Source organism: Mesoplodon mirus (assembly GCF_964341445.2).
Source record: "Mesoplodon mirus genome assembly, chromosome: 5".
NCBI classification, from domain to species: Eukaryota; Metazoa; Chordata; class Mammalia; order Artiodactyla; family Ziphiidae; genus Mesoplodon; species Mesoplodon mirus.
The window spans coordinates 84,891,068-84,915,633 of record NC_138980.1 but is presented as its reverse complement, the minus strand read 5'-3'; the positions used below and the strand labels follow the sequence as shown (position 1 = coordinate 84,915,633).

General features: G+C 36.2%; 1 protein-coding gene across 1 annotated transcript in view; it reads left to right on the top strand.

Annotated features, from left to right (window-relative positions):
• Positions 1–938: 938 nt before the first annotated feature.
• PRR16 (proline rich 16) overlaps positions 939–24,566 on the top strand; it is a 272,756-nt gene continuing 249,128 nt past the window's right edge. The window contains 1 exon segment of the mRNA XM_082621216.1: positions 939–1,444. Within this exon segment, the coding sequence (XP_082477342.1) occupies positions 1,286–1,444 (159 nt within the window). The 5' untranslated portion in view covers positions 939–1,285.

The following is a 24,566-nucleotide window of genomic DNA, read 5'->3' as shown; positions in this document are numbered from 1 at the left end:
GGAGTAGAGTGTATGAAGAAAATAAAGTAGATCCAGGCTTCCAGGTCAGTAGCTAATAACCCATGGGTTTGCTACTAAGGAAATTAAAACTTTAACTAATGAGAATCCTAGCCACCTACTGAGAATGAAACTGAAGGCTTCCTGTTAACTCCCCTCCCTGGGTCATTTTGACAGAACAATCAGAAAGTTATTTCCTCTTTATTTAGTTGCAAAAGACTTGAAATGGATACAAAAAAGAAAAAAAAAAGTTGGTGGCAAACTCTTCTTATTCAGCTTTCACAAGAGGAGATCCAATGTATTTCCCCTGCATCCAAAACATACATCATCATAGGCCATGAAAAGAGGAAAGACAGTTAAGAAAACAAAAACAAAAACAAAAAACGGGAGCTGTCCCAGATAAGTACAGCCAAGATGACTCAGACAGTCTCACAGGGGATTTTTGATGTGAGGACTTCCAATTAATAAATCCTCTATTAGTTCTGTGGAATCAGCAGGATTAAGCTACCTCTTTCAAGAACACTGGTTAAATATCATGATTCCAGGAGGTGAGGGGTCGATTTTATCCACACCTCTTTTTATTTCTGCACAGGTAAGAACACCTCTGTTTAACTCTTGGGTGAGTAGGAGAGTGATTGGAGGCCTTCGGGACACACTTTGGCCCTGGATGAACATTTAGGGTCGCTTTACTAGCCCTAAATTAAACTCTGACCCTACTGTGGTTCTTAATCGATCAGAAAGTGTGGTGGGGATCCGGGTCTCTGCTGGTGGGTGAAACAGAAGGAATCCAAGCTGGATGTGACAAGACATCCAGCAGGATATGATGGTGAGGGCATTTCAGTATCAAGACGAGAGGGTGGGCAGGACACGAACTTATCACCCGGCTCCCTGACGCCCAGGTGTTCTGGGAGAGATCCCGGGGGGATCTCCCCACGTGCCGCGGGGCCTGCAGCTGACAGCCAGAGACCGGCGGCCAGGCGCCCCTCTCCGCGGGCGGGGAGCGAGCGCCTGTGTGCGCGCGAGCGGCGGGCGGCGGCGGGAGGAGGCGCAGGCGCGCTGTTCGCCCGTCTGCAGCCCCGCGCCGAGCGCCGCGTCTCGGAGAGTTGATGGCAGCACCACAGTGCGGCCACCCGGCCGAGCGCCGAGCGCAGCCGCCCGTCGCTGCCCGGGGAGCGTCCAAGATGTGGGGGGACTGGGGCGGCAGCGGCCGCCGCGGCGCCAGGGACCGGGGCGCGCAGCAGCCTCCGCTCGCCAGCCTGTGCTGACCTGCCTCGCTTGCCCCCAAAGAATGTCAGCCAAGTCCAAGGGGACCCCCTCCTCGTCCTCTCCAGCCGAGGGACCGCCGGCAGCCTCCAAAACCAAGGTGAAGGAACAGATCAAGATCATCGTGGAGGATCTGGAATTAGTCCTGGGCGACCTGAAGGACGTGGCCAAGGAACTTAAGGAGGTGAGAGGTGCGGGGTGTGGGGAAGGAGTTCGTCGCCTTTCACCCGCTGGGGTTCCCGGTCCCGTTTTCACTGGGGACCGCCAGATTTCTTAACTCAAGGGAAACTATAGAAAGACGCCTGCAGACGGACTTTCTTTCCTCCGGCGACTCCTGAGAAGAGTTGTTGCACTTTCTTTTTTTTTTAATCAGGAAGAAATCAACTAGTGTTTTAATCGATGCACCTGGGATGGTGAGAGGGGTGAACACGCGTGTCTCGGTTTGTGTGTGTGTGTGTGCTGGGGAAGGGGATTCACTGGGGGTGTGTCGACAGAGGAAGAAACCAGCAACCGGCCGGAGGGTGCAAGATGCTTCTCTCCTGCCCTCTTGCTCCCCCAGAGTCCGCTGGCAAGTCTCTCCTTGCCTGGCAGCCTCCTCAGGCCGGGGCTGAAAGGGGGCCGGGTTCCGGGCCCTGGGCCAGGCCCGAGAGGGCAGCCTGGGAGAAGCTCGGCTCCGGCCCCCCTCCCCGCTTCCCGAGCCCAGCTGGAAGGAAGGCGACCCGGGGCTGCTGGCTGGAGAGCCCAGACTTGGGGATGTAAAGGGGGTCTGGGACTTTCTCACTTTCGCACTTCCTGAGGCATCCCCTGCTCTCCTCGGAATGTCCCTCCCAGTAACTCCGGGCCTTCTCGCCACCCCACCTCCTTTTTTCCTCCTATCTTGTCGCCGGTTGGCATAGAACCTGGGGCGCAGGGCGCGTCGGTGAGTGAGTGTGTGTGTGTGTGTGTGTTTGGTGTGCGTGCACCAGCGTCTTGCCACTTGAGTCCTGGCTCTTGGGAACCAGGACTGTTGTGTTTCTTTGTCGCTCCCCCCAACCCCCATTCTACTTCTGCCCTCCCACCCCCACCAGCGTTGATGCGGATAGAAAGAAGCGGAGGCAGTGTCAAGGCTGAGGATGCGTAACTCAGGCTGCAGCTCAGGGCGGGGGCGAGGGCAGGGTTGGGAGGGGTGGGGTCTCCCGCGAGCCCGCCGGTGGTGTCTCGGAGCTGGTGGCAGAGTCCTAGCCCAGTATTCCGCTACTGACTGGGTGCCTGGGGCTGTTCTCCGCCAGGGAGTCCGCACCCCTAGTTGCAGGAGAGCTGACACTGTAACTTCGAAGGTGGTGGCCGCAGTGGGAAGGGAAGGGGTGGGGCGTGGTCTAGGTCTAAAATTATAATCCTGTTTCAAAGGCCAAGAGGGAAGAGATTGAGGGTCGTTTGGATGGCTGGCCTCTAGAGACTGACCTCCTCTGTCCAATTTCCAATCCAAATGTGAGGATAGAGCCCTCCTTCTTTCTCCTCCTCTCCCTGTTACCTCTGTGAACTGAACTCCGCGTTTGTTACCAAGTACAAGTCTGTTAAAATGACCCATTCATCGGCAGGGTTTGGTTTGCAAATGGCAAATGCCATTCTTGTAGGTTGCTCCACTGGCAGAACATAATTACTACTGAGGTCCTGAGAGCGGAGATTGATACAGATGATAGATGCGAGGAGGAAACTTGTTCGTGTTTCAGGGCTTCTCTAGGATCATTGTTTCACAACTGGTTGACAGATGGCGAGGTTATGCATAGAAATTCAAGCCTAAAGATGCTGTTTGTTTCTTTGTTATCCTTTTATTTGACATCTTTGGAAGGCTGTATTTTCATCCGAAACATGATGGCGTTTTAAAAAACGAACAAATTTGGGCAAGTTCCTTTTGGCAGAATTGTGCTTTACGGTTGTTGAGGTTTCTAAGATGGGGGATGTGGGAAACCTACATCATCACAGAAACGTATTTACTGCTTCAGCAAGGAGGCTGAGATTAAGAGAAAGTAGTCAATCAAAACTCCGCATCTATGGGCACATACTTCTTATGTTATGATGTGTCACTTCACTCCTTATTTTAGACAGAATAAATGACAAGAAACTGCACATGGTCCCAGTTCTGCTTTGCATCATTATTCTGTACATGTTTGGAGACCAGGTAGATCTATAGTGAAACTTTTAACCTCACTGTAGCTCTTGGATAGAATCACAAAGAAATGTTTCAGGGAGTCTGTGGATCTCTCTCCCTTTCACTCTTTCTGTTTTCATTTGCTTGAGCATTTTTATTAGGGAAAAAACAAACAAACAGTTATAAAAGGAATAGAAAAGCATAGGTAATGTAAAACCAAGTAAATGAAAAGATCTGTCTTCTAGACAGATCTAGAGATAAAATTTTATCTTGATGCTTTGTAAGCTTTGATTGGGTGCCAGGCCCTGTCTGGCTAAAAATTTCACCCCTGAGAGTGGAATTTATGAATGATAAATGATTTGATGTGATTATTAATTACTTTTGTGAGGATATCATCATCCTAGGTTTGCACATGGAGTTGTGGATACTATGTCTGAATCTCAAAACACTGGCCATTTATGTAATAGGAGAGATAGTTATTTCAAGAACAAAATATTTATAGGGCATGTTTAACCTATGACATCTTGCAGTTGTCCGGCATTTATCTTTTTAAGATAATATTGAACACATGACTGAACCTGTTTTTGATGTAATTTTGAATGGAGGAGTAACAAAACTTTGTAAATCACAAACCTGTTAGTGCCTACACCTATGACTTGTAAATATAAATGTCACTATTCATTAATTGTTACATTCACTATTCTGGCAGCTTATCATTGGTATATACTAAATATAAATGGTTATATTTTGAATTCTAATTCCTTTATTGGCAATGGTATGTGTTTATGCCATAATATATTTTAATATAAGTTAGCATAGAGCTGTTATTAATTTGGAACAGAAATTAGAAATAAGAAAGTGATTATGACTGCATCACTGTATCATTCACCATATGGTATTTGTTTTTTCCCTGACTTTTTCTCTTTTTTTTTTTAAACATCTTTATTGGGGTATAATTGCTTTACAATGGTATGTTAGTTTCTGCTGTATAACAAAGTGAATCAGTTATACATATACATATGTCCCCATATCTGCCTTTTTCATTCTAACTAAAATGTAGTATTCTGCATATTTTGTTCTTTATTTTTGCATAAACTCTGCACCAACAATTAGTGCACTTGATTAGACTTTTGTTTGAGGTTATTTTGAAATTTATTTTCTCTTTAGAAGTCTTCTGGACTTCAGTCATCTGAAAATTCAGGTAGTGGGATAGATTCCAACATAATAGTAGCTGCTTGGAACTCTTTAACAATTAGTAACAGGGACTTCCCTGGTGACACAGTGGTTAAGAATCCGCCTGCCAATGCAGGAGACATGGGTTCGAGCCCCGGTCCAGGAAGATCCCACATGCCGCAGAATAATTAAGCCTGTGTGCCACAACTACTGACCCTGCTCTCTAGAGCTCGCGAGCCACAACTACTGAGTCCACGTGCTACAACTCCTGAAGCCTGCGCGTCTAGAGCCCGTGCTCTGCAACAAGAGAAGCCACCGCAATGAGAAGCCCATGCACCACAACAAAGAGTAGCCCCCGCTCGCTGCAACTAGGGAAAGCCCGCACGGAGCAACGAAGATCCAACGCAGCCAAAAATAAATAAGTAAATAAATAAATAAATTACTGATGAACAAAAAAATTTTTAAAAAAACGAGTAACAAAATTCTATTATTATTGGTACCTTTTATGATTAGTTATTGCTTAATTATAATTAGATTGTATATTAGAAGAAGAGGAACAGGATTTCTAGGAAGTCTAGGGGCAGATTTATTCTGCCTTCAGAATTTAGTAAAACCTCAAATAACTTGACTTTTCAGAAATAATATGGGTTTCTGGGTCTTCTGTACTATAATGGAAAAGCCTTAAGTATAATTCAACATATTTATTCAGCATCTATTGTGTGCCAAATACTATATTACCTTTCTATTGCTACCAAGATGAATAATTTGGAGTTTCTGGTCTTAGTGAACTCAAAGAATAGGTTGGGATATATTTATCCTGTCTTTGAACATCAGTAGTGTAAAAAGGCATTACTACTTTTAGTGACCACCACTCTCACTGTGATCTAAGAATACAGAATTGAGAATAAGAATGAGTATATATAGATTTATAAACTGATACTTGGTATGTACTTAGTAGTAAGCCTTTGGTGAAAAGGGTAGTAGAAACTTAAAAAAGATGGTAAGATATGAATTTTAAGAAACTTATGATTTATTCAGACTGTCATGATTAACACAAACGGGTCAGTGCCATATACAGGAGATCACATATCCAAGTGTTACGATTAAACAGTGGAGATTTTCATGAAGGCCAAGTCCTTAGGGAGAATGAAAAGCCAAAAAGGAAAATTTGGGGTCTTTGAGATGTTGGATAAGATTGAAAAGGTAGAAAGGAGAAGCAATTAAGAGGAAATAGCATTGGAGTGCAAGATTAATCCATGTTGCTTTTTTCTACACGTTGAAAATAAAGAAAAAAATAGTGGGGCAACTCTAGAGTTTTAGGGATAAAATTAGCCATTTCCAGGGCAATCCTTTTTCTTTGAAGTAAGCAGAAAAAAAGAGCTATTGCTTTTTTTTGTTTTTTGTTTGTTTGGGTTTTTTTTTGCGGTTCGCGGGCCTCTCACTGTTGTGGCCTCTCCCGTTGCAGAGCACAGGCTCCGGACGCGCAGGCTCAGCGGCCATGGCTCACGGGCCCAGCCGCTCCGCGGCATGTGGGATCTTCCCGGACCGGGGCACGAACCCGTGTCCCCTGCATCGGCAGGCGGACTCTCCACCACTGCACCACCAGGGAAGGGAAGCCCCCAGAGCTATTGCTTTTTAAAGAGAGTTCTCAAATAAGCTGACCTCTCTTGGTATCAATTTGCCTGTTCTTTTGTGGAGATCTCACTGGTAAACTTGTTGTGCATCAAATGTTGGTGTTAATATAGAATCATAGATCTTGTTGCTTAGGGAGCGATTGGAATATATAATAAATAGTCTTCTACTTGGAAACAAAATTCATTGCTGCTTTAGCTGGATTCTTGTTTAGTTTAGACTGATTATAACCTTGAGCATTCTTCATACTGTTTCATTTTACGATTTTAAGTAACAAGACTATTATATGAATTAACTATATGTGTGTGTGTGTATGTATATATATACATATGTATGTGTGTATATATATATTGCTTAGCCCTGTGAGTAGACATGACCATTATGGAGAAACCAGTAAAGATGAGTTGTTCTGTCTGCTCTGGGATCACTGACTGATTGGACTCCATGAGTAGAAAGGTTTTGTCAGCTTTGTGACTATGGATTGGAAAGCACTCAACGTTTTTCTTATAATGTCATATAAATTAAAATTAAGTTTAATTTTGAAAAGTTTGAAAACCTATAGGAAATGATCCATTTGGGGGCTGATGAAAACAGAATTAATAGAATTAACAATTTTCTGCAAAATGTTTTTGTTTTTAAATGTTTTTTTATCTTTTTTAATGGCTTATCCAGTTGAAGTGCTTTAGTTTATTGATCTAGGAAATCCTACCAAATATTTTTTGGTTAATGAATCCATGCATATAAAATTCATTACTTGAACAAATTACAGAGAATAATGTCTGGAGTATTTTCTAAATTCTAAAGTCATGAATGAGTGAGATTTCACAGATGATTAATTTGTAGCAATAGCTGTATTTTTACTACTCTATACAACAGTCTACCCTCTCAAACTGAAGTATATTACCAAATGCTAAAATGCTCTTTAGTTTTTCTTTTCTTAAGCATGATGGCTTAGCATGTTATTAAGAGAGCAGCATGGTTCTGAGAAAATAGAAATAACCAATAACCATCCTTTACTGTCTCTCTATTTCCAATGCATTAAACCATTCAAGACTCAGAGAATTAACTGATAAGAAATTCAAGCAGACTTAAAATAATAAATAGACAGTGTGCTTCAGGCAATAGTGACGTAATAGATAATAAAACCAATGTAATAGTTTCATTGTTACTTGGATTATGTTTTTTCCACCCTTACTGCTCTGAGGGTCTGAGGTAATTAAATCAAATGTAGGAAAAGAGATAGAAATGTAAGTTTGAGTAAAACATATTTTCCCACACAAATTAAACTACAGAGCATCTGTAGAACTAGTTCATGAAAAATATCATGGACAATTTTTGAAAATTAGAGAGGAAAAATTCCAATAATATGCTAACCCATTTCTGATTAAAATGTGCATAACTGACATTAAGTTGAAAATAAAAGATTGGTAAACAATGAAGGGTGCTTTTTTTTCCTTTAAAATTTAAATTTATTTGTGTATTTTATTAAGATTTTATTTTGGGGGGCAGTTTTAGGTTCACAGCAAAATCGAGGGAGTGGTACAGAGATTCCCTTATACGCCCTGTCCCCATACATGTGTAGCATCCCCCATTATCAACATCCCCCACCAGATTGGTGCATTTGGTACAACTGATGGATCTACATTGACACATCATTATCATCCAATGTCGATAGTTTATGTTAGGGTTTACACTTGATGTTGGACATTTTGTGACTTTGGACAAATATGTAATGATATATATCTATCATTATGGTGTCCTACAGAGTATTTTCATGCCCTAAAATTCCTCTGTGCTCCACGTATTCATCCTTCCTTCAAATCCTAAGGGTACTAGTTTGTTAAAGAAGATATTTCATAAGTAATACAGTATATGAATAATATAAAAAGTTTGGAAAAATCAAAAAATTAGAAAAGATAACATAAAAATCAGCTTTAATGCCACACGTAAATAGATATATTGAGAATTTTGCTATATTTTCTTTCCATCTTTTTGTATGCATGTTTTTAACATAGACAAAGTCATGTAAAATTATGAAGTTATATACAATGATGTTTTCTGCTTTCTGGAATACTATTAGATCACAACCATTATATATATCTGTTATAAGTTACTTCATCATGCCCCTAATGTTCGACATTCTATTAACAAATTTTTGTGGTGGTTAAGTATCACTAAAAGAACAGCTTTGACAGTAAAAATAGCTAAGACAGTTAGATTTTTACTACCTGCCTGATACTATTCTAAGTATATTTCTTAATGTTAGGTCTTCTAATTCTCAAAACAGACATATGAGGAAGGTACTATTGTTACTCTATTTTACAGATTAAAAAACAGAGGCCAGAGATGTAAGTCACTTGCCAAGGTCCCTTACTTGTGAGTGAGGCTTCAGTGCTAGGCATTTTAGTGCTATAACCCAGGCATTTAACCACTGAGTTCTATGGATCTTCCTATTTTTTCCCCCAATTGCTTAGAAATCAAGGGTACGAAAGTTTTAAAGTTTTCAATCCAACTTGAGAAACTATCTTCCAGGGAGTTTTTCACAAGTCTTTTACTCCCAGCGTCTGTATATGTGTGGACCCATCTTCTTAAATTTCTAGTGAAGCTAATAAAACTTTTAAGTCTTATTGTGAGTATATTATTTCTTTGTGGTAACAGTCATTGTTTTTGTGGGTTGTACTCAGTTTTGGGCACCAGTATTGAGGCAAAATTAATAGTGAGTTAACTAGACATTGCAGTTTTCATCTTCTGAATAAATAGGTACTACAGTGAATTACTTTTGACCTATTTACTCTTCAACAAAAACTTTAAGAAAAATATGACATTTCTTTTTTATATTATGAGTTAGAAAATAAAGGAACAACTAATATGGGTGCTTGCTGATGTCTAGCATTGTATATAGCAGTTTCAAATGAATTTAAAAGAATTTGGGAAACTTTTATTCTCTTTTGTTATCAAATTGCCTTGGAAGGGAGGTACTGTCCTTAAGTTTTCTGATATGTTTGGGGTTTGACAGTTGTTTCGCTTTTTGCTGTGACAGATGAATAGAGAAGCTTGTTGAATATTTACCAGGCCCCAAATTATTGAGCTGGCTAGCAATGCCAAATGTATCTTTATTGTTAGATTTCACATGTTAATTTTAGTGCTACCAATTTTAAGCCACCCCCTCTTCCCGTCACATATAAGGGAAAAAAGAAATACCTTATTCTAAAATCCTATTTTTTTATAGTATAATATGAATAGAAGTGTTTTTATCATATTAAAAGTTAGTTCATTAGGAAGAACTGCTCGAAGTTATAATTTCTTAGACCTGGGAAACCAAAGTCAAAGCTACTTCAGCTCTAAATAAGAGCCAGAAAATAACATCAACTGAAACAAGAAAATCGGCATGTCTAGGTAGTGTCCACATCAAAGTAGGTTCACAAGGTGGCCTGTCAACTCGGAACAGATGTTGCCTTATGTGGCACAAGCTATTTGTATTTTTGAGAATGGACGGATGTGAGGATTCCAAAGGAGTTGAATTTCAGGCCTCACTTTAGGTAAGAAACATTAACATTGTTAAGACAGAACTTACATGTATGATCATTGTTTTTCCTCCTTCTGCTTTGCAAGTGTTACTTCGGGTTGATGTTTGAGATAAATGTTTACTTGTATGATAATTGAAGTCACTCAAATTATATACCTATGCCCAATGAGTCAGTTATTATGTTGTTTGACCCATTATAAATAGAGTTTCAGCTACAGATAGCATGTACCATACTTGTCTGGAGAAAGCAAATTTGACAATTTCTAACAGGTTCTCTTTTGTAGTACTGTCCAAAAGCTAACAGATTTACTGTTGTTTGTTGGCCTCTTTCATAATATCATATCTTGTCCTAAGATTTTGAACTATGTTCATGTGACAAAAAAATGCCAGGTTAAAAAATATGTATCGGTCAAATTAGCTGTCTTCTAGAGGCAGTAGTTCTTAATTTTTTCCCCCATGTCACAGAGCACTTCGAAAGTATGACAGAATTGTGGGTATTTCCCCTGGAACAAAAGCTCATGAAGGCATAAGTTTTTGCAGATGTTTAGGGAATCTTGAGTGGGTGAGAATAATTCAGGTGAAGAGACAAAACAAGTGATTGATTTAAAAAAAAATTCAGCTGGTTGTTTGAGACCCATCTCCATAATTTTCAAGATCATAAGTCCTGACCCTACAGAAAAGGAAAAAAGAAATACTGATGGCTATAAATGGATGGTTTTTATTCCAGGAGCAAATGGGCAGTTTATCAGCAATTCTCTTAGAGGGACTCTGGTAGATGTAATCTATCTCAAAGCGGGGTAGGAGTATATATATATATATATATGTGTGTGTGTGTGTATGTATATATATACATACACACACACACACATTTCACTAATCTGAAACTGCGGAATGCTCTTGTGTCTGAAGGTTAACTCTCACTTTTTTTTTAATGATATGTGCTAGAGAACATCACCACATGGCAGGATAAAATGTTTGTTTCCAGAGCTTATTGTAAATTAAGCGTGTTCTCTTATTAAAACTGGTCCCAGAACAGCATTTTTCTTTATTTTATTATTTTTTGTGTGTGACACTAGTTCATGAATGAAGAAAGATTTATTGAATTCTTGATATGTGTAAGATACTGTGCAAAAGAACATAAAGGATGACAACATGAATAAGCTTAAGGACCTGCCCTTGAAGAAAGTCACCTGTAGTAGGATGAACTTCACCTCTAGTAGAGTGCAAGAAGTAACTCTAAGGCAATGTAAAATGTGTAAGGAGACATGTCTAACAATTTTAACTCTTACTCAGAGTAAAATGAGGACTTTGCAATTTTGAGCTGTAAGAGTGACCAGATCTGAACTACTTCCATTGCTTCCTCTTTACCTTTAATTTCTGTCTAGTTCAGGGTTTCTCAAAAATGGCTCTATTGACATTTTGGGCAGATAATTCTTTGTTGTTGATGGCTGTCCTATACATTGTTGGACATTTAGAGCATCCCTGGCATGTACTAACTAGATGCCAGCAGCAACTAAAAATGTCAGTGTGACAACTAAGAATGTTTCTAGACATTGACAAATGTGCCCTGGAGGGGGGTGAGGGGAATCACCCTAGTTGAGAATGACTGCTCTAGCTTTTCCCTCTTATTCCATGTCACTTACATATTTCTTAATATTGCTTTCTTTACCCACCTTTTTTAAAATTTATTTAAGCTTTTATTTGGTATTTATCCATCAAGCACCGGGGCTTTATGTTCCTTTCATATCTTGTATTCTTATCTTTTCTTTTGTTTAAAAAAAAACATTATTTGTGCCTTTTCTTACATTTACCTGATTCTTTTCTTTTTCCCTTCACTGAAACTACTTTAAAAATATATCTTCTCACTTTCACTCACCACTTCCCTTATCTCATTTTCTATTTTTCACAATCAAAGATTAAATTGAAAAATTTCAAGGAAATTGTATACATGTGTGTATTTTAAGATTTGGGGAAAAAAAGGGAAACTCAGAAGGGACAATGGGCTGAGACTGAGCTGCTTGTCTCCTTGCCACCATTAGTTCCTGAATGAGGTCAGTGGCAATCTTTACTGGAAAGAAGTCCTCTTCATCTCATCTATCAAACTGTCTTATGCTTCTCCTGCCTCTTCCATTTCTGTAGAGATAGGGGAGGTTTGAATGGTGTCACTGCTTCGTGGTGTGGCACAAGTTATAGAAGAAATACAGTGATGGTCATGATGATGATGAACATGAATGTGACTAAGATCTGTTCAGTACTCACATGTACCATGAGCTGTTCTGTGTTAACTTGCTTAATCCTCTCAGTCACCCTTTGAGGTCGTTATAATTGTCCTACTTACAAGGAAGCTGAGGCAGAGGGGGTAACTAATATAGAGAGCAAATGATGGAATTGGACTCCCGATATTTCTCCCTTTAAACTGTTGTCCAGAACCAGCTCCCCAGTTCCCAGCAGCAACATAGTTACTCTGCTGTTTTTCATGCTTTTAACTTCAGTACAATCTTTTTTCCTCTCCTTCCTCCGCTATGTCATCTGTCATGCTTCCCTTTCTTGTTCCTCCCTTCTCCTCCTCTTCCTGTCTTCTTCATTGTTTGTTCTTTTCCTTCTTCTCTTTTCCTTCTTCTCCTTCCTCATAAGCTTCTCTGATATGTGTTAATATATTATACACTTATTCAAAACTTTAAAAAAATGTCTACTATATGCAAGGCCATGTGCTAGGGACTAAAAAAAAAAATATTGAGCAACACACACATGGCCCCTGACATCTAGAACTTACATGCTAGTGGGAGGACATTATTCAAATAATAACAGAAATAATATTTATTAAGGAGCGTTAAAGGCTATGAAAGAAAAGTACATGGTAGAACAAGAGCATAAAATCATTACGTCTTCTTCTAAATAGGGGGTTTCAGATTGGCTGTCTTCCTTCCCACTGCCACCTCTGTAATCCCTATGCTATCAATTTCATGGAAGATGTTTTAATAGCCCTAGAGCTATCTGGTCTGTTGTTCTCCTCTGCCAATTCATTCTTTAAACACTACCAGATTAATCTTCTTAATACACTGCTTTCTTCATGCCACTCCCCTGGTTAAAAGATCACACACTATTCTCCTGATACTTAAAATGTCAAATGAACAAACCCAGCCTTACAGCCCGATATCCAGCAGTCCCATTGTTTCAGTTTGGCCTTATCTCTTTCCTTCCTTCAGGGAGTAACACAGAGACCATCCCAGACAATCCTGACACCATCACAATTTTTACCCAACTTGAATTCTGTATTCCTCATGTTTATGGTCACTATGCCACTCAGTTGTATTTGCTTATGTTCCTTAACAATTGTTCCCTGTTTGTGCCTTAAAAAAAAAAAAAAAGTTGCTTTTCTCTTTTAGTTACCATGTAATCTTTAGTACAACATTTTTAAAGTCTTACTCTTGTTATCTGATGAGGAACTTAAACTTGAAGATCCAATTCTGAGTAATACTTATTAAAGCTGTTAAGGAATAAAAGCCAATAATTACACTTGTGCCATGAGAGCCTGTTCTTTCTCATCTACTCAAGAAAATCACTAACAATTCTCACCTATCTCTACTATACCATCTTTTGTTCATTCTCCCCCAGATGATTCCCATCAGCATAAAAGTGAAAATAAATAGTAAAATCTTCTCTTGATCCCACTTCTCCTGAAAATTACCATCCCACTTCTTAGCTCTCCTTTACCAAAAATCTTACGTTTTATACTTGACATCACCTATTTCCTCTTATTCTTTCCTAAACCCACTCCGATCAGACCTACACTCTAACCACTACACTGAAACTGCCTCTGTCAAGATTGTCAGTGACTCTATGTTATTTAATCAAATGGTCAGTTTTTAGTCCTAACCTTATTTAATTTATCAGCACTTGACAGTCTCTTTAATAATCTTTCTTCACTTGGCTTGAAGAATACCATGTTTTCTCACCTCACTGATTTTTTTTTCTCAGTTACCTTTGCTTATTTCTCCTCTAAGATGTCTGAGCTCAAATTTGATCCTTTTTTTAAAAAAACAAATTATTTACACTTCCCTTATTGGTATTCTTGGGCCTCTCACTGTTGTGGCCTCTCCCGTTGCGGAGCACAGGCTCCGGACGCACAGGCTCAGTGGCCATGGCTCACGGGCCCAGCCGCTCCGCGGCATATGGGATCCTCCCAGACCGGGGCACGAACCCGTATCCCCTGCATCGGCAGGCGGACTCTCAACCACTGCGCCACCAGGGAGGCCCCCCTTATTGGTATTCTTATTCAGTCTGGAGGTTAAATTCCATTTATAGGTTCATGACTTCCAAATTTGTGTCTCCAGCCCAGACATTTCTTCTAAACTTATATGATCAGTGGTCTTTTCTGTATCTCTACTTGGATGTCTAAGAGACATCTTCACCTTTCCATGTCCAAACTGGAATGTTGATATTTTCCTTCCCTCAAAACTTAGCCTTTTCAGTCTTTGCCAAGTCAATGGATGGTGTTAGAGTCATTATCAAATCCTTTTCCTCATGCATGATACACAATTCATCAGACTGTCTGGTTGGCTCTACCTTCAAAATATTTGTAGAATTTGACAAATTCTTGTCTCCTCCACAGCTACCACATTGGTTCAAGCCAACATCCTCTCTCATTTTGGTTGCTACAGTAACCTCCTGACCATTCTCTTGCTTCATTAAGCCCCCTTTTTTTAGCTCAGTGATCTGGGTAAATCTCGATCACATTATTGTTCTCAAATCTCTGTAATGACTTGCCATTTTACTCAAAGTGCTCACAGTGGTTATGAGGCCCCAGATTTCCCTTCACCCCTGTTTTCACGCTCACTTCCTTTCTTACTGATTTCTCTTTGGCTGTCCTTGCTTCAACCTCACTAATCTTGCTATTTCAAGAATGAATGTGCCATGCACATTTTTATGGCTAACTCCACTCTACTGCCCTGTTACCTCATTAAAGTTTCACTCACCTGTTACCCCACCACAGCTAATTCTGTCAACTCCACATATTGTTATACACTCTGGCATTCTCCATCTTTCTTTTCCTATTTCACCTTTTCTCTTTTCCTTAATTCTTATTAGCTTCTGATATACTAAACAATTTATTCCTAGTATTCATTATTTATTTGTTTGTTTCCCACATTTAGAATGTCAACTCCTGGAGGTCAGTGACCTTTGTTTTATTCCCTTATGTATCTCAAGTGACTAGAGCAGTGCAGTGGCTGTCATGTGGTAGTTGCTCATTAAATGAATTTGTGAATAACTGGATCTCTTCCAACTTTTGTTCCATTAAAGTTCTCAAAGATCAAACTATTACCTTTCACTTTCCACTGCCCATATACCAGTTACAGAGAAGGAACATGTAGTAGATGCTTTTTCAATACTTTTTGCATTGATTCTTTATCTTCCTGCCTTTACATATGGTAGTAGTTTGTAGGTTGGCTGGAGGGAGCTCTTGTTCCCCTGCTTTGATTTTTAAAATCTACTAACCTCACTAAACCCATTCCACTAAACCCAATCCATATTCTTATTCTTTGAAATGGACAAAGGATCTCTCCGTAACAGCTAACACATTGAATGCTTACTATGTGTCAGGCAGAGTTCTAAATGTTAAAAAGATATTAACTCATGAAGTCCTGACCCTTCTTGACTCCCAACCAGTGGCTCCCATATTATCCCTCCCATATGGAAATTCTAGGGACATCCTGTTTATATAAAACCTAAATGTGGTGTAACTTCAGGCCTTCATCTTCAGACAAGTCTGGCTCTGATTTCAGAGTGCCCATTGTTCCCTAAGGTTCAGGGATGTCATTTTAAACTCTTTGAAGCACATCAGATATAATTCTACTTTCTTCCAATCAAGTGTGTAAACTGCAGTAAGGAGAAAGTATGTCTTTCTTTTTTTATAGCATTCACTCTATTTTTCTGCTTCTTGAACATTGTGTACCTTTCTTGTCATTAGTCATTATAAATTTTAAATTAACTGGAAAATGACATACAAAAGTGATATTGGATACTGTTTAAATACATTTTAATCATCCTACTGTGTCCATAAGAAATAAGCAAGCAGTTTGTTGCAAAGATCCAATATTATGGGAAACACTCAAAAACTAGGTAATATTTGTATTTGGCTTCTTTTTCTTCTTTTTCTTTTGTGTACTCCCTCTAGTGTTCAAAAATATGAGTACTTATAATTAGCCCATTCAGTTACTAAAGAACACACATTAATATAAAAGTAAGCCCTTCTTAACGTGATATATATATATATATATATATATATATAAATTTTTCCCCCCTCTGTAGTTTATATTGTCCAGTTACTGAATTTTCAATGTATTGTATGAAAAACATTCTTTCTCCCCTTTCCTATGGGAATTTGATTATGTCTGTCTTTCATATGTATATTTCCAACCTGTCCACTTCAGTCAGGGGAAATATAGAACTTCTTGAACTTCTGTCTTTAAAAACCAAAATTTTCCCCAATTTTTAAATCTGAGGTCTAGGCTTTAGTTGGGCATTTGGATATGAACAAGAATCTTCCCACATGCTAGAAATGAAAAAAAAAAAAAAAACTATATTAACCTGAGGAGAGTCTTTGAACATGGAAATTAAAATATTTAAATAATTGACATCATTTTATTTTAATATACTGAAACATTATCTAAATACATTGGTTTCAAGGTACCTTAAGAAATAACAAAGGTATCCCTAGGAATAACAAATAAGTAAAATAAATAACTTGTATAAACAATTGTCATTTAATATAGAATATTAATAATTGCTAGCATATATAGAAGAGAAAATAATTTTAAATTGTAAGGTTAAATAACTATTACTGTTTGGAAAGTTTTAAAAATCAGAGGCTGGTGTTTGAAGTCAATTTTTCTAAACTGACATGTAATAATGTTACTTATATTTCATTAATGCCCTTTAGTTTTTAAACTACTTTGATCCCTACTATTTCAATTCCTCATAATCAGATTAAGTTAAAAAAAGAATAGAAAGAATAAATTATTTTGAGTGACTTTCAGAGACATTATTTTTTAAGCTCTATCAACTCCCTGGAAGTAATTTGATATTATAATGATTAGTACATTTTAGATGGAATTTAATACTCAACATTCACCCTATATATTTTTTAGGGAGATATATTCAATACTTTAACCTTATTCATAACAGACGGCATTGTATGCCCTTGGGGGAAGTTACATTTTTAAAACACACAGAATAACATGGTATGGAATGCCTATTTGGGGTTGTTTCATTACAGGCAGTATGCACCAAAATGCTCGAGAACCTAACATCTGCTTCCTGAAGTCGTTAATACTAATAAATATAATGTCTAATGAATTCCATTACTCACCAACAAGCTTTTAGGTTACCTGGGTTCTGTTATACTCTGCATTGAATACTGGGTTGGCCAGTAACGCTTCTTGGATTTTTTTTTTTTTTTTTTTTTGCTGGCAGGGTGGGGATAGTTATTGAAACATTTACTGAATTCCTATTCATAATGCTTTTCTTTTTGTCACTCTACTGATTTAGTATTATTTAATAGAGTTAACTCCTATATTATAACTTAGCTCTTTCTTAGATTTGAAATGTTTTTAACCATATTATATTCTTATTGGTTCCTGATCATGTGTCTTCTTCCCTCAGGAAAATTGATGAAGAAAAAGGGATTTAATAAACAAGCACTGACACCTGAACAGAGTTTCAGAGAGAAAAAAAAGCAAAAAATAAAAAACAGAGCAAGGGCTATCATTTAATAAAGAAATATAGTAATAAGCTTGCTTTATATAGAGTTAGGACACTTATAATATTTACTGAAAGTAGGACACTATTTACTAAGTTGATACAAGAGGACGATTGTCTTAAATTGTGAGGAAATCTAAACCAATTACGTACTTTTTAGTCAGAAAATTTGATCTGCTATGAAATTATTTAAAATTGTCTTATTTCACTCTACACCAATAGAAAATGTATGAGGACTGATTGAATTCATGTCTTCATAAATCCTCCTCTAAGCCATCCTATATAGTACTTCTCAACTTGGCAATGAATAAAGTACTTTTTGACTATAAAGTACATGGCAGAGAGCACTTTGACTGATTTATTTCTCTTTGATATTTGTTAATTTTCAAAAATAACACAGATACTTAACCATCATCTTAAAAGATATCACTACAGATATTGGTTCCATTTTTATTATAGGAGAAGTACATGTGTGTATTATAAAATTCTGAATCTCTGTAGGATATCTGTTTTTTGAAAGTAGAGATCAAAATAAAATACATTATATTAATGTATTTCCTATAAATTATAGAAAGCATATTACTTTTCTCAGTACAGGTGGAAAATGATGCATCAACATGGCTAGGAGTACAGCTTTAAAAAAATGTTTTTGTGAATTTAAGAAAATCTTAATACAAGTGTTGCATCAATACACAGAATTTGGTTAGTGATAAAGAAAATTTTAGATAGTAGTATTTTTATAGAATTAGGTAAAATTTGTTTCTATTTGCCTTGAATATTTTTTTCCAAAATAAATTTTGAAATAGTTTAATGATTATATTCAGATAGGTTTCCGTTACTAAAGAGAACCAAGAAATATCCAAATTTGACTTAGTATCTGATCTGTCATTCTAATAAAAAATGATGATTAATGGCTCATTTTTTGTTGTTTTAATTGCCATAATGTCAGTATTTAAATTTAGCAGGGGAACAGAAATTACAAATATAATTAATAGGAAAACTGCCATCTTTTTTTTTTTTAATGAGCATTTTACCCACTGGACATTTTCTTCCTTTACAGTCAGGGTTCCATGAGAGTAAGGACCCTATATGTCTTACATCACTGCACTCTCTTAGTTTAGAGCAGTGCCTATCACACCATACCCTAGCAAACTATATTTAATGAAGACCTATAAAAGAGTGAATAAGGAATTCTGAATATCTGAGTATCTATAATTTAAGTCTTATATATACTTCCTTTTTGTTTCTTTCATCATTTCTGAATTCAACTATTGTATTGTTTAAGGTAGATTAGATGATACTGCAGTAATAAATTAACCCTAATGCTAGTAAACATTAACAAATGATTCTTTGTCTAATACACTATACTCTCCAATGCAAGTTGGTGGGGAGCTCTGTTCCAAGGAGTTGCTTAGGGACCCAGTCTCTCATGATACTGCTATCTAAACACAGCATTTCCAGGGAAAAAAGAATGCAAGAATTTATAACCACATTCCTGTCTTTTAGTCTGCAAAGCAACACAGATTGCCTGTGTATACAGAACGGTAGCCCCGACCTAGATGCAAGGGAAATGAAGTCTTATAAACCCATGATGAAGAAAATCACTTGGGATTTGGTGAACCCAGTATTGTGTTGGCCACAACTTTACTCTTTCCAGATTCTTGTTTTTCAAAGTTAGGTTTATAGGATATTCACTTCATCAAATAGGTTTCCCCCACACACGCGAACACGTGTTTCTTACATGCACAGATGACTTGTGAAGCTCAATAAATTTGACATTATTTCCTAAACTTATTGGATTAAGGAGTCTGCTTTTTGGAGACCATCTGTCAGGACTAGTATTCTGTGGAACAATTTTAGAAAAGACTCTTGATCAAATAGGTTAAATAAATGTCAGAATTTGTCATAAAAAGAAGAAACTCACATTTGGTGGAGTCTTTAGCCTATAATAAATCTGTGGATGTATCCCTTTTGATTGTGCTTGTCAGTAGAACTTAAATAGAATAACAATATATTATTTAGCTTATCATGAAGACAAATTTCTGACCACCTCAGACGTCAGAGCATAGCCAATGCCCTGAAATTAAGAGAAAAAAGCATTTCCTATAATTGACCTAAGTGATTCTTAACTAATTTTTGCAAAGATCATTCACTAAAGCAAGTTTACTTTATTTTAGTCAATTCCAACTTGGTCTTAGTCGGCAAAAATATTAACAATCTTGGTTTTAAGTACATAGCAAGTTACAGATACCAAATTAGAATGGGTTGCAGGTTTTCTTCTCCCCCTAGACACTTGTGTACTGGCACTGGTGTGGAACAAAAGCATATAGCCCAACTGTAAGGAAAAACCCAGAATGACTATTAAAAAATAAGCAAATGCACAGTAACAACTAACCATATTTGTTCATAGAAGAAAATATCTCTATTCCTCAATTATTTACATTGTCTAAACAAAGTTAAATTACCAGTAGCATACTCTGTTTTAAAAAGTCTGGCAAATGCATAAAAATTTGAAATGATTGTCAATCCAAGTACTGAAAGTAAAAAAAAAAAAAAAATTATGTTTCATTCCTTAAAACAATAAGTTCAGAAAAGAGTGATTTTCAGAATATATCCTCCTCTCTGTATAAATTAGAAGACAATGGTATAATGCTGTTTTGAATTTATAGGATATAATGTGTCATATAGATTTTTATTTCTCATTTTCTCTATTAATAAGATGGTGAAATAATTAGGAAGTCGGGGCTTAGTATTGTAAGTAGTTGCTCTAAATTGCATGATACATATATATTTCATATTATTATATAGTACAAATAATATGTCATATAATTTAAATTTAATTCTTTGATCTTAAAATTACATACATATATATTTCTTGGCAGAAATATGTTTGCTTCTAGGGGAGAAGGGAAGAAAGGATATATATATTTTTCCTTCCCTGAATTTCAGGGAAATAATTTTTATATTGATTGAAATAACATAAATGATTGTCTGACTTGTATACAATCATAAATATATTTTTGTTAGCATTTTAAATAAGCAATTATGCACTTACATTAAGTACTATTACAATGGAATCTTAACTTGCTAAATTGTTACAATTTAGGATAATTCTTAGCTCATTTAGAAGAGCAGATTTAAAAGTATTACCCTATATCTTGTATAATAATTGAGCTTTTTTAACAATTTGTGTCACATTTTTCTTTATTTTTCATAGTTCCAGAAAAAGTATTAAGATAAATACTGGTTACCCTCAGTTTGAGGCATTTTATTAGTGAAAAATTATAAAAGGACAACACATGTAATTAGGTATACTTTTCATCCTATGTTTGTTGGAGATGCATTTTGGATGATGGGAAATTCTAACCTTAAGCAGGTACTAACAGGAATATTTATGTGCTTATAACATCTGATGTTTGTACCTGCTGTGACTTTTCTGAAGTTCTCTTAAATGAAAGCAATGATGTATCGTACAAAGTATAGACCAACTGCAATGAAGTTGTTCATCATGAGTTACTAGTGAGCCTTTTGCAGATGTTGGTGTAAATTATGTCTAGATTTAGTTTATAATGTTTACTGTCACATTGAGTATAGCATGAGAAGTCACTTGAAAAGAGTGGAAAATGACTAGGCCCCATGATTAATTTTCTTGGAAATCTGTTAGCCTGAAAATACATTAGAAATACTATGCCTTAATCATTTTCTCTTCTTGTATATTCTGTATTCACTTAAACACAAGATGTAAGCATGCACACTCTCTCTTTATTTTTATTTATTTCCTTTTAAAAGCTATCTACCAGTTTAAGGGAATGAGGTAACTCCCAAGATCATAAAGCCTTGATAACAGAATCCATTAGAAATGTCTGATTAATCAGTAAATTGGAATGAAGCAATTACCAGTATACATATTACAAAAAATGGAAATGGGGTTTATAAATTATAGTGTTCAATCTCTTTGTTCACCTTGCTTTTTAATAGTATTCAGTTTTCTGAGGTTAATTTTTGGAACTATTATTGGTTTTTGTTTCATTTCTAGTTAAAACAAAACAAAAAAGCATTATCGATTGTATTATATACTGCTTTATACCTAAACTGTTGTACTTTTTCTTATACCTTGTTTTACCAGTCTTCAGTAAGTTGGTACCACTTTTATTTATTTAAGCTTTCCATTTTGAGAGATTTACAGATTCATATGCAGTATATAATACATGGAGGTCCCTTGTACTTTTGCCCAGTTTGCTCTAGTGATAATATCCTGCAAAACTATAGTACAGTATCACAACCAGGAGATTGACATAGACACAGTCAGGATACAGAATAGTTCCATCACCACAAGAATAGCTCATGTTGCCTTTTGTATAGCTCCACCCACATCCCTACTATCTTCACTCCCTCCCTAACTCCTGCCAATCACTAATTTGTTCTCCATTTCAACAATTGATCATTTCAAGATTGTTATATAAATGGACTCATATAATATGTAATCTTTTAAGATTACCTTTTTTTCACTCATCATAATTCCTGAAAATTCATCCAGGTTTTTTTTGTTGTTGTTAATAAATACTTTGTTTCTTTTTATTGCTGACTAGTATTCCATGGTATAGATTTACCATACCTTGTTTAACCACTCACCCATTGAAGGAGGGTCATCTGGGTTGTTTCCAGTTTGGGGCTTTTATTTTAAAAGTTGCTATAAACATTTATGTGTAAATTTTTGTATGAACATAAATTGTTATTACTCTTAGATAAATGCCCAAGGGTACAATTGCTAGATTATATGGCAGTTCTATGTTTAGTTTTGTAAGAACTCTCAAACGGTTTGCCAGAGTTGCTTTACCATTTTGGTCCCACCAGCAATGTATGGGTGATTCCATTTTTCAGTTTCTCTGCATTCTCAGCAGAATTTGATGTTGTCATTGCTTCTATCTTAGCCTTCTTATAGGTGTTTATTGATATTTTATCATGGTTTTAGTCTGCATTTCCCTGATGGCTAACGATGTTGAGCATCTTTTCATTTGCTTACTTGCTAGGTGTATATCATCTTTGGTGAAATGTATATCTCATTTTTCAATGAGATTGTTTATTTTTTAACTGTTGAGTTTTGAGAGTTGTTTATATATTTTAGATACTAGTCCTTTGTCAGATATATGGTTTTCTAATATATTCTTCCAGTCTGTAGCTTGTCTTTGCATCACAAAGCTTGTCTTAGCTTGTCTTTGCATCACAGGGTCTTTTTTAGAACAAATGTTTTAAAATTTGATGAAGTTCAATTTATCAGTTTTTCACTTTATGCATTATACTATTTGTGTCAAGTAGAACTCTTTGCGTAGCACTAAATCCTGAAGGTTTTCTCTTATTTTTTTCTAAAATTTTATGTTTTTCCATTTGAGTTTATGATCCATGTTGAGTTAAATTTTGTATAAGATTTGAGACTTAAGTTGAAGTTCATTGTTTTGCATATGAATAACCACTTGCTCCAAGTGGTTGAAACCATTGTTTTTTAAACCATTTGTTGAAAAGGCTAACTTCCATTAAATTGCTTTTTCACCTTTGTGAACATCATTTGGACTTATTTCTGTGGGACTGTTTCTAGGTTCTCCATTCTGTTACATTGGTCTGTGTGTCTATCCCTCCACACAGTGTTGATTATCGTAGCTATATAATGTCTTTAAGTTGGGTAGACTGATTCTTCCCCTTTGTTCTTTTTCAAAATTATTTTAGGTATTCTAATTTCTTGGATTTCCATGTAAATTTTAGAATAATCTTGTCAATCTTTATGAAAAAAACCTTGCTGGGATTAAACCTGAATATCAATTTGGGAAGGATTAACAACTTCACAATGTTGAGTTTTTCAATCAATGAACACAATATGTCTCTATTTATTTATACCTTACTTGATTTCTTTTATGAATATTTGATGGTTTTTTTATCGTATGTACGTTTTGTTAGATTTCTACCTATTTTTGAATGATTGTAAATGATTTTTGAGTTATTTATAAATTTCAGTGTCCATCTGCCCATTGATAGTAAATAAAGTTACAATTTATTTTTGTTTGTATATCTTATATATGTGACCTTGCTGAACACATTTATTATTTTTAGGAGATTTTTTGTTTGTTTGTTTTCTTAGATTTCTTGGGATTTTCTATCGATAATCATGATATTTGCAAATAAGGACAGTTTTATTTCTGCCTTTTTTAGATGTATATTTTTATTTCCTTTTCTGCACTTGATATGATCCTGTAATTTTTCTTCTTTAGCCTTTTAATATGGTAGATTAAACTAACCTTGCATATCTGAAATAAACTCTATTTGGTCATGCTGTATAATTAACTTTATGTATAGCTGAATTCTGTTTGCTAATAAATTGTTAAGGATTTTTGTTTCTGAAGTCATGAGGGATATTTATATATAGTTTTGTTGTTGTTGTTCTGTGCTTGATTGATGTTGGCATTAGGGTGGTACTAGCTTTAAAAAATGAATTTTTAAAATTCTTCTATTTTTTGGAAGCAATTGTGTTAAATTTTATTAATTCCCCTTTGAATGTTTGATAGAATCCTCCATCTGGGCTTAGAGATTTTCCTTTTAATTTCCTTAATTGTTATAAAAGTATTCAAATTATCTGTTTTGTATTGGCTAAGGGTGGTAGTTTGTGTTTTTCAAGGAATTAATCAATTTCATCTAACTTGACAAATTTATATGTGTAGAGCTTTGTATAGTGTTCCTTTATGATTGTTTTGAAGGACGTGGTGATATCCCTAGTTTTATTCCTGATGTTGGTAATTTATGTTGTCTCTCTTGTTTTCCTTGTCACTATTTAGTTTTGTGAATTTTATTGATCGTTTTGAAGAAGCAGCTCATTATTCCATTGATTTCTTACATTGTTTTCCATTTTTAATTTCATTGATATCTATCTGTTCTTATATTTATTATTTTTATTCTTCCTGTTTTTATTTTTTTAGGTTCTTAAGGTAGGGGCTTGAAGTATTGAACTTTGATTTTTTCATCTTTACTGTTGTAAGCATATATTGCTGTACATTGAATACTTCCCTTTCAGCTTCTGCTTTAGCTTTGTCCCACATATATTGA